We start from the raw sequence: 10,800 nt of genomic DNA, 5'->3' as shown, positions 1-10,800 counted from the left end.
GAACCTGGGACCCTTCAGTCCGCAGGCCGATGCTCTATCCACTGAGCCAAACCGGTCAGGGCTGAATGGTAGAATCTGAAGATGAGAAGAGTTTTAATGTTAAGGATCTGCTTATATTTGTTAAGCTGTCCCTTGGTGCTGGCTCATTGTTATGTCTGTCCCACCACCAGCTCTGCTCGTAGGCAGGCATTCCGGCCCTGTGAGCACCGGGAGGCCGCTCCGGAGCTCCCCTGCCCACACCCTGCATGTCCCACCCCCAGTTCCCTGGCCTTGGAAGCGTCCCCCACATCACTGGCCCTCTCCTCCTAGGCTGCTGACCACCCCATCTGACCCCCACCCCCTGGGTACCAGCCATGCCCCCTCACGTGCAGGCTCCCTCGGCCCTGCACCCATGAATGACAAGCCCTCCCCACTTGCTGCCATGGAACCTAACAGCACTCACTGTCTTGTGCCAAGGGGACCCTTTGAGGGCAGGATTCACCAAGTCTCTCAGCACAGAACTGGCCCCTCACAGCCCGTGTCTTGCTGCCATGGAACCTAACAGCACTCACTGTCTTGTACCAAGGGGACACTTTGAGGGCAAGTGTCTCTCAGCACAGAACTGGCCCATCACAGCCCGTGCAACTGTCCGCTGAACGAAGGAATGCCAGCATCCCAGTCCGAGTCGAGCTGGGACGCTGGGAAAGTCCTGTTGGGCCCAGTTTAGTTCCTGACAGATGACAGCACAGTGAGCTCAGCTCCTGTGGACAGAAAGGACCGCCTGGCGATGGGGAGAGGCTTGGAGGAAGCCGGGGTGAGTGTGGGCTGTGCTGGGGCCGGGCCCTGCCGGCCAGTTGGAAGCCAGTGAGTGGTCTGTGAGCCGATCTAGGTATTGCTCTCTGGGCTTCTGAAGGCTGTTGGCTGTGGGAATTGTACACCTTCAGACACCCGACATGGAGGACACAGCTGAGGGCACCCAACCTGTCTGTAAGGGGCTGGAGGGGGGGTGGGACCCTGACACAGGCCACGTGCTCTGCGGGAGCAGGGCTGGGAGTCAGGGGAGGAGGCCGTGGTGGTGAGACGGTCAGGGAGGGCTTCCTGTGGAGGAGGGCTGAGCTGCGCGGGGAGAAAGGCCCCATCCCGCACCGTGGCGGGAATGGCTGATGGCTGAGGGGTGAGAGCCAGCCTGCCCAGAGCTTCTGTGGCCTGGGTGCTGGGCTTAGTTCCTTGGCTCTTTCGGCCAATGTTGAGTGAGCATCCACCTGTCGAGGCCTGTCGGTGCTGGGGATACGACAGTGAGTAAACCCAACACCGCTCTGCCTTCGTGTAGCGCAAATAGTGACGTAGAAGGTATTGTGTGTGATGCATGTGTGTGTGCACATGCACGCTGCGTGTCTGCACAGGGCTGTTTGTCACAGGCTGGGGAGGGGTAGTGGGAGAGGGTGGGGAGAGATTTGAGTTTTAAGTGTTGGCATACGAGTGGCCTATTGAGACCTGGCCGGGTGGGCAGTGCTTCTCAGCACAGGAAACAGCAGAGGCCAAGGCCGGAGGCGACGGCACGTGTGGGAGCTGGGAGTGCGTGGGGGCTGGAGCAGGAACGAGCAGGAGCTGAGAAGGTAGAGCCGGAGGTGCTGACCCAGTCGCGGAGCTTCCTGTGGGCCATCCAGGGCCTTCCCATCTCCTGGACTCGGGAGCGGAAGGATGGCAGGACGGATGGCAGGACGGTCTGCGCAGCCAGGAGAGTGGCTCATGCCGAGGACGGAGGACCGGCGCCATCTCCTCCTGGGTAGCAGGGACACGCCACCTGCTGTGCGTAGAGACGTGGTGAGCAGCGGGAGGGAGGAGCGTGGTGGTGGCTGCAGGACGGTGGCCGAGTGAGGAGACGTCGAGCTCTGGCAGAGTTTAAAGGTGTTGCTGATGGCTGTTGGCACACCTGCAGGATGTGGGGTTAGGAGAGTTGGTTGCACTTTATGACAAATTCAAGAAGAACAAAAGCCCACACGTGAGTGCATCCTGCCGCAGGAGACGCGTGCCTCGCTGGTCTGTGGTGTTGGTAGCAGCTCAGCCCTCTGCTGCCTGCCGTGCACCATCACGCCGAGGGCTGCATCCAAGGCAGGAGTGGACCGGCAGGTTTAGTTCTGAATGGAAACGCCCGCGAGGGACAGTGACCGGCACAGCCGGCGCCTCCCCGGTCTGCCTGAGCGCCCGAGCGGAGCAGGCTGTGCTGGCTCCTCGGTGGAAGGAACGGTGTCTGTCTGGACTTGGTCATTGCAGTGGAGGGCTGGTCACTGGCCCCAAGCCTTTCGGCACAGGGTGACTGTTGACTTCAGTTCTGAGACACGTCGTGGGGGCTTCACATCCCAGCCGATATTCCAGTTCTTGACAGTGTGGGTGGATTTTGTGGGTGCCCCCCCCCCACGCACCTTCTCTTACTCCTTTCCTCCCCCCACCCCCCTTTTATGCAGATGAGGCTGGGAGAGGGGCTCTGAGTGAACTTCAGCTGCGCTTGCAGCTGTGTCTGGGTTTGGTCCTGGTGCAGAAAGGTGCTCTGTGCTGGGCTCCGCTTGGACCCCGTGGGGGAGGGAGGGGTTTGGGTGTGTTGTCGGATGTGCCTTGGAGCCAGCACAGGCAGCTGTGTGCAGCCAGGTCCGAGAGCCAGAGTGTAGCCGTGCACAGGTTTGGGGGAGCAATTCGCACTGTCCGTTCAGCTACTGGGACTTCAGCCTCCGCCCAAGAAGTGGGAAGGGAGCGAGGAGACTGAGATGTCTGGGGCATGTAACTTGGCAGCTGTCAGCGTATCGTTTTTTGGTACCAAAATAGTGTGTGTGCGAGAGATTTTCAAATAGGAAAGAAATGGATAAATCACGGTCTCTCCTGCCCTCATTCTGTTCCTGGGAATGTTCGCTCTGACTGGTGCCTCCAGAACACGTTCCGTGCGGCTAGAGCAGGATCAGACCTGGACACAAAGCTGGTGTTTTTTTTAATGTAATTGAGATTGTGTTCAAATGTTGTTGCAAGTTGTTTGGTTTGGTGGTTTTTCCCTGTGTATCTTAGAAATAACTGTCCTTCAAAAACAATACTTTAATGCCCGACTTTATGCACACATTATTTTTTAGGACAGATTTCAGATGTAGAATCACTAGGTTGTTGGTTAAGCGAATTTTAAACTTGCTCAGTGTCGGCCTGCAGACTGAAGGGTCCTGGGTTCCATCCTGGTCAAGGGCACAGGCCCGGGTTGTGGGCTTGATCCCCAGAAGGGGGCGTGCAGGAGGCAGCCCATCAGTGATTCTCTCATCATTGATGTTTCTCTCTCTCACTCTCCCTGTCCCTTCCTCTCTGAAATCAATAAAAACATATTAAAAATTTTTTTTAAATAAAACTTGCTCAGTACAGTAACTCTTCTAAAAAATTCCAGTTCACGTGCTCTCTGATGGCCACAGACGTGAGTGCAGGCTTCAGCTCATTCAGCAGGACGAGGTGTCCACGCCAGGGAGGTGTCCTTGGCTCTGCTGGTGCCCCAGGCAGAGCTGTGCCCCTGGGGGCTGCTCTCTGGGCGCCGCTCTCGGCTTCCGGGACCCCTTTGTCCCAGTGGAGTTTAAGCTTGAACTGGGTTCTCGTCCAGGGTGTGTGTGTTTAATCACTCATCCTTTTTAATTCTTCTAATTACTTTCTCTTAGTTACCTTCTCTGCTTTGAAATGACAAAAGAAACTCATGAGGAAATAGTATAATTAAGGTTAGTTCCTTTGTAGGCAAGGAATTGGGGCAATATTTCCCCCAGGTGAATATCTTGATATTAAGGTCAGCTCCCAAAGAAAGGCTGGTTCAGTTAAAAACAAACAAATTTTAAAAAGACAAACCGCTAAGAGAGGTGATGCAGAGGCTAGAATTCCCTTCAGAGACCCCGGCTCTCCCTCCGGTGCCTGCAGCATCGTCGTGCAGCTGGTCTCGCCCTGAGTTCCAGCTCTTACCTGACGCAGGGCCTGAGCCCAGCTGTGCAGACGAGGGGCTCGGCAGGAGCACAGGAAGGAGGGGCTTCCTGGCAGCCTCCACAAAGCGCCACGTTTCCTAGAAAGAACGGTTAGAAGAGAGCAGAGCCCAGGCCTGCGGTGCGAATCTTTAAATCCCGTTTTTATCCGTCTGCCTCTTACGGGCGCCATCTCACCGATGAGTCTTCCTGCTGGAGCTGGGCCTCCTCAGGATTCTGTGCTGTTCACAGCTTGCCACTCCCTCCTCCTCCTGCACACGGGAGCAGGTACGGGCGTGGGGGCGCCCTCCTCAGAAAAGGCGGAGTCGGCCCTCTCGGGGAGGACCATGAGCACCCCCCCCCTCCCTCCTGGGAACCTCACACTCAGGAAATGGTGTCTCAGAAGCTCTTCCCACTCCCTGAGCGCAGTTCACCAGCCCCCAGGACAGAAGCCGAGCGTCCTCCTCCTCCGCTGCCCACGGCCTGTCTTCCCGCCCCACCCACCCGTGCGCCTCCCTGGCCGCCACTCCGGTGCCCCGCCATGCTCCTCACTCAGTGTCACAGGCACTTCCTGCCAAAGACCAGACTCGTGGGCTGATGCTCATGCACCTTCCATCGCCTTCTGCCCGTGGTTAGAGCACGCGCTGTAGGCCCGGCTCTCGGCTACGGTGCTGTCTTCCTGTCAAAGCCGTGGGCTGATGCCGGCCAACGGGCACATAGTGGGAGCCATGGGATCAACCTGAAGAGTTAACTTCTTTGAACAGAGTCTTTAAAGTCCAGTGTGTACGCCGCACGCTAGCCCCTCTCACCCCCTGAGCCGCGCTCCAGGGGCTCAGGAGCGGCTGTCCTGGGCTGGACCGCGGAGCCGGAAAGGCCTCCCGGGACTCGGATTCGCTCCTAAAGGGTCAGTGGGACGTTATTGAAAGAAACAGGCCTGTTCACCCTCCTTATGCTCTTTATGCTCCTCAATCCCAGCAGTCGGGATTTTTACCTTCCTTTTTCAGTTGGTTTTCTTTTTCAGCCCTGAATTAAATTAATTTTGAGAGCATTCCATTCTCTGAACTGTCAGGCGTATGGCTTCTGAATTTCTTGGCACATATGATAACTTTTTTCTCTGCATCTTAATTTGGGTCTCAGGAAGATTATCTTGAATATTGAAATGCTTATGTTCTTCAAACCAAGATGCGTTCGCATTCTTACGCGGACTTCTAAAAAGCTCTGTGACTGAGTCACGGGTGCGCTTCGTCGGCGAGAGCTGAGCTTTGCAGTGGCGCTGCCGGCACCCCACCCGGAAAGTCTGCGGCTTTGCACCGGGGCCCTCCACACACTCGGAGGGGTTGCTCTGTGTCACCTTCTAAGTCAGGGACTCGAAGGGTCTCGTCCAGAAGAGAGCACCCGGGAGCGGGGGGGTTTGACGTTCCAGCATCGGGGGCCATGGGGAGGGCAGGAGGGGCTTTCCCTGCTGGGGAGACTGAGGCAGGTGTGGGGGTTTGTTACCACCTGAGGCCTATCGGGCAGGTGGCGCGTGTCCTGATCGGGCCCAGAGAGCGAGAGCCCCACTGGCGAAGGCTGAGGAAAGGCAGGCCTGTACCCAACTCGGAGAAGGCCTTGGACCCCGGGACCGGTGTCCGCAGGGAAACGTGCTCCTCGAGAAGCCCTGCTCTTCCTCTCTGGACGTTGTGGGGGGACGCGGGGGCCAGGGGGTGCCCTGTGTGTCACCATTCCCGAGACCCTCTTCTGATGTCATTTCTCTTCCCTTCCCTCCCGTCACAGTTAGAACAGCAGAGGCAGCAGCTGCTCACTGAACGCCAGAACTTCCACATGGAGCAGCTGAAATACGCGGAGTTGCGAGCCCGCCAGCAAATGGAGCAGCAGCACGGGCAGAACCCTGCACAGGGCCACCAGCACCCGGGGGGGCCGGGCCTGGCGCCGCTGGGAGCAGCAGGGCACCCCGCATGCTGCCTCACCAGCAGCCCCCGCCCTACCCTCTGATGCAGCACCAGATGCCGCCGCCCCACCCACCCCAGCCAGGTGAGAGGAGGCTCTGCCCACAGGAGATGGTCGCCCAGGAGATGGGGCGTGTTAGCCATGGTTCCTCAGGCCTGCCGTGTGCCCGAGTCTCTGGCATGATGCCTTTCTCCAGGCAGCTCGGCCTGGGTGGCCGGTGTGTCCCAGAGTGCCTTACATGCATCCTTGGATTGTCTACGCTTTTTTTTAAACTTAAAGACGTTTTCAAAACTAGACAAACACAAAGAATGGTACAGTGAACTCTGACCCAGCTCTCTCAGCCATCACCTTCTGCCATTTTTAACGTTTCGTCGGGAGCCGTTCAGCTGTAGACACAAGCAGAGCGGAGCGTGAGGACCCCCAGCACCTCTGGGCTGCCTCACAGTTACCGACGTTTTAGGGGTTCCTCCTCCCTTTGGGGTGAGAGACAGGCTTCAAACGTATCTCTAGCCACCAGAAACCTCATCTGTAACATAGCCCATCATCACACAGGAAAGGGGCTCAGGTTCCTACTGTCATTGCCGTCTGAACGCTTCCTGTTGGACTCGGTGTTCAGACAAGTCCAGGGTCCCATCTGCTGACAGTTCTCAGCTCTGTTGGCAGTTCCCCCTCCTTTTCTTCTTTCTTTTTGTGATGCCCTTCGCGCGTTTGCCTGGCTGTGCTGTCCTTCCCCCCGCGGACGGGCACTGGCACTGGCCGGTGATGTCGGTTGAGGCTGTTGGTGACAGTGAGATCGGACCTGGCGCTGATTGGGCTGCTGGGCTGAGCTGCCCCCGCGCTGGCCTCACGGAGCGCTTCCCGGGTCGTCGGTCGCAGCGTGGCCAGGTTTCTCGTGGTGGTTCCTTCTGCACTTACTTACTTGCACTTATTAGCGGCGATTCTTTTATTTAAAAAGCCACAAAACCTTTCTTTATCGTTCGTTATCCTGGAACTCGGTCCTTACAGGAAAGGCCGGGCAAACGCCTCATTCTCTCCCTTTGTCAGGTATTTGAAGGAAGAGCTACTACCCCCTCCCCCCATCTCCTAAGAGGACCCATAGGGGTTTTGCATTGTGCGTGTATGTTTTTAGTGTTGTGGGTTTTTGTGTGTTTTACGTGTTTCAGTCTGTTGTGGGCATTATTCTTTTTGATACTCAGATTGTCCACTTACGGGAGCCTTTTCGAGTTGGCAACTCTTCAATTTTAACCTTGAAAGTTGAACTCACAATTCTTTCAAACTTAACTACCAACATCATTAGAACTGAACTGTCCTTTTAATTCCAGCTTTTCCATCCCCCGCATTTCCCCTCGGAGAGCAGTGTGTCTGGCGTGTTCTGTGTGGCTCTGATAGCCGTCCTCCTGTAAGGTTTAAATGCCCGAGGACTGCTTCCTGGGTGGATGCAGACTCTTCGGCCACGGCCTGGAAAGGGGAGCGAAGGGGAACAGACCCTGGGAACCCTCATGCTCCTCAGGCCCCTCCCTCGCGAGGGCCACTGTCCTGATCCTGACACCACGGCGCGCCGGGCTGGGCTCGCTGCTCCCGGTGGAACCACCCAGTGCGTTTGCGTGTGTCAGGCTCGCTGCGCTGTGTGTGAGGTGCGGTCACCTTGAGAGGTTGCCTCTCCTGTTGGTCCCGCGTCCACTGTGGGGCCCCCACGTTCACTCGTCCTGTTGACGCTCAATGTTCTGAAGCGCACGTGCGCGTGTCTGGGGACAGGGACACGTTTTTGTCGTGTGCCCCGCGCTGCGGTCTGGTGTGCTCCTAGGACGGCCGTCGGGCGTGCCTGTGTTCGCACTGGGAGGTGCTGCAGTTGCCCCGACGTGGGCGTCCAGCTCTCAGTCCCTCCCAGCTCCAGGTGGTCACTGTTGGTAGTTGCCCCTTGCTTGGCGTTGCGTGGAGTTTGAGTGTGAAATGAAGTCAAGTGTGTTAGTAAAATTAAGAACAATAATAAATTAAACCCTTAATTAGTTCAAAGTTGCCTAGAAGGTGCCAGTTCAGAAAAGGCTGGTTTCGCAAGCGAGGGGTTGGCAAGGGGCTCCGTGTGCTGGGGTCCCTCCGCCAGACGTGTCCTGGGTTCTGGGAGGTCAGGCCACAGCCTCTGGCAGGAGCTGAGCATGCGCCCGGGCCCGCTGGCCAGCGTGGAGGCCTGAGGCTCCCTGGTCCGCAATGGAGGGGGAATCAGCCTCCGAAAGCCAGCCAGGTGGGCGAGGGGGTGAGCAGCTCGAGACAGATTCATGGACCGTGGTCAGTTGGTGCAGCCTCTGATTAAGACTCTTGGTGTTTATGTCATTGTGTGGATGGATCGTCTTTCCTCCTGGCCATTAAAATAGCGCTGGGTGGTGCACTTGCCCGGCTGCCACGCACCCTCGGCTGGCATAAGCTGGCGCCTGTCTGTGCTGCACGGAGTGTGTCCTCTGTGGCCCTCCGTCCACCTCCCGAATCCAGGGGCTGCCTAGGGCTGTGTGTGGGGAGCTGCTGTCACCCCTGGTCCTGCTCCGGACCCGCCTGAGCGCCAGCCTTCCCTGGGCTTGTCCCCAGGCAGTTGGTTTCTACCAACAAAAGGCAGAGGGTGACCCATAGGGGATGTTTCTCGTGCCGTTTGGCAAACGGAAGCTGGAGGGGCCACGGCCACCCTTGGGTTTTTTATTTCAGTTGTAGAGCAGGTGGCTTCACAGAGCGGGTCCTCGCATGGACTGCTGCTCCGCTGGCACAGGTGCATAGGCAGGGGGCACAGTCCTGGCGCCCATGCCAGCGTCCCTGACCTCACCCAGCCGGGGCCGGGCAGCACATGGGGCGCCAAGTCGCAGGTGGCCTGGAAGCGGCTGCTGCTTCCTGGGTGCCCTTGATTTGGCTGCCTCTCAAACAAGAGGTGGCCTGACTGCTGGGCGTCCCTTTCAGGTCAGGCGTTCAGTCCTCCAGAGGCCTCGGCACCTGTTTAAGGGAAGCGTAACTGTCAGTGGGTGGAGCCAAGGGAAGCTTGGCGAGCAGGGGAGCCGAGCCCAGGGGCATTCGGGCGGGAGCCTGTGAGCTGTCGCCTCAGGGCCTCGTGGTGTTGGTTAGGGGGGCGGTGGCTTAGGCAGCCTCAGGGCTTCCTTGTTGCTCGGGTGGAAGAGGTTAGAAGTCAGGACGGGCTGATCTGATCTGGTGGAAACTCAGACGCGGCAGAGAAGATGTGTCAGTGACGGGACCAGGGCATTTGGCATCACTGGCTGAACGATGGTTGTTCAGGGAAATCTGACCAAGGCGTTGGCGCTCGGCCTTCAGGCCCCGAGGTGGGCCCGCTTACACCAGGCCGCCCGTGGGAAGGACAGCAGGGGAGGTAACGCCACCATCGCCGCCCGCCACCGCCACCGCGGCCTCGGCCCCACACGGAGCCCCGGAAGGACCAGCTCCCCGGCAGCCAGGGTTTTATCTGCTGTCATGTGACAGCAGAGCTGCCGGCCGCCTTCCGGGGTAGCAGGTTCCCTCACAAAGAGCGCAGTGAGGGCCCTGGCGCCCCGGAAGCCGCTGCGGGAGGCGCAGTCTCGGGGAAGCTGGGCTTCCCCTCGCTTGGCCTTGATCCTGTTGTGTCTGTTCTCTGGGGACTCGGCTGGGATGTGCCGTGGGAGGTTGGCTATGTGCTCGAGGTTGGAAATCAGCTTCCTTCCCTCCTTCCCTCTCACACTCCTTCCCACCTGCTCTCCCACCCTAACGAGTCAAGATGACGTCCTCCCATAACGTTCCATTAGGCTCAACGGGCGTAACGCGTTAGTAAAAGAGCTAATGAACCCAAGAGTGTGAGGGTTTTTCCACGAGGCTATACCTAATTTTAGCAAACGTTTCCATTTTCTAGGCTTCGGATGCCTGCTGTTCAAAAAAAAAAAAAAAAAGCCTGTATGTAGGTCAGCCTCCCGCCAGCTGGGCTGGGATGCGGCTGTTCTGAGCCACAGCTCGCTCTCTCACCTCCTTCTTTACCGGGGAAGGAAATACCTGAATGTTTCTTTAATGGAAATATATACATGAACACTTTTTTAAATATATTTTTATTAATATCAGGGAGGGAGGGAGATAGAAACATCAGTGATGAGAGTCATTGATCAATCGGCTGCCTCCTGCACGCCCCCCACTGGGGATCGAGCCCACAACCCGGGCCTGCGCCCTGACCTGGTGAGATCTGTATCCGACCAGGAAAACCACAGGATGTTTAGACTTCAGAAGGGTAGAGACTCCTTTACAGGGAATGGATTCGTAGCCTCCCCAGTCCTCTTACCTTCTGCCCACATGGAGTCTGACCCTCAGAGATGAGCGTTTCCGAGGAGAGCTCCTGTCAGACAGGTGGTGTGGCGGGAGGAGAATGCGCCTCCGGGTCAGGCAGGCCTGGGCGTGAACCTCAGCTCGGTCTTGGTTCCTGTGACTTTGGACCAAGTGACCTCGCCCCTGACACGCGGTTCCCTGGACGCTGGGCCCTCCCGTCAGGCAGTCTCCTCAGTCTGGAGGACGCAGGGAGCAGTGGTCGCCGCCTGGCAAGGCACCACCTGGCCTCCCCGAGAGGATCTGCGCAAGGTCCCCCGGGGACTCCCCTCCGCTTGCTGCCGCCTTTCCTAGGCCTCTGAGCACCCACATCCCAGTGATGCTGCTGCCCTGCTGGTGACAGGAGGAGAGAAGGTCTTCCTTATTCCGAGGCTTTCGAATTCAGAGAGAGAGAGAGAGAGAGAGAGAGAGGCTTTGTCAGCTGTTGGGCTGACAGCCTTAGAAACCCTGCAGCTGCCCTGCCCGCTGGTGGCCGTGAAGATGCAGGGAAATAGGTAAATGGGCCACTGCGCTGAGCAGGTCGCTTGGCACTGCACTGCCGGGCCTGGCAGCTCCTGGTGCGGAGCGGGCATGTGGCCGC

At 58.0% G+C, this 10,800-nt stretch overlaps 1 protein-coding gene across 1 annotated transcript in view; it reads left to right on the top strand.

The window, feature by feature from the left end:
- SMARCC1 (SWI/SNF related, matrix associated, actin dependent regulator of chromatin, subfamily c, member 1) overlaps positions 1 to 10,800 on the top strand; it is an 89,461-nt gene that overhangs the window by 76,512 nt on the left and 2,149 nt on the right. Inside the window, 2 exon segments of the mRNA XM_005867205.2 lie at positions 5,718 to 5,895; positions 5,898 to 5,975. Coding sequence (XP_005867267.1) covers positions 5,718 to 5,895; positions 5,898 to 5,975 — 256 coding nt within the window.

The sequence above is a fragment of the Myotis brandtii genome, unplaced genomic scaffold, assembly GCF_000412655.1.
Source record: "Myotis brandtii unplaced genomic scaffold, ASM41265v1 scaffold246, whole genome shotgun sequence".
NCBI lineage: Eukaryota > Metazoa > Chordata > Mammalia > Chiroptera > Vespertilionidae > Myotis > Myotis brandtii.
The sequence above is the reverse complement of the archived record's forward strand: the minus strand, read 5'-3'. Positions and strand labels throughout refer to the sequence as shown.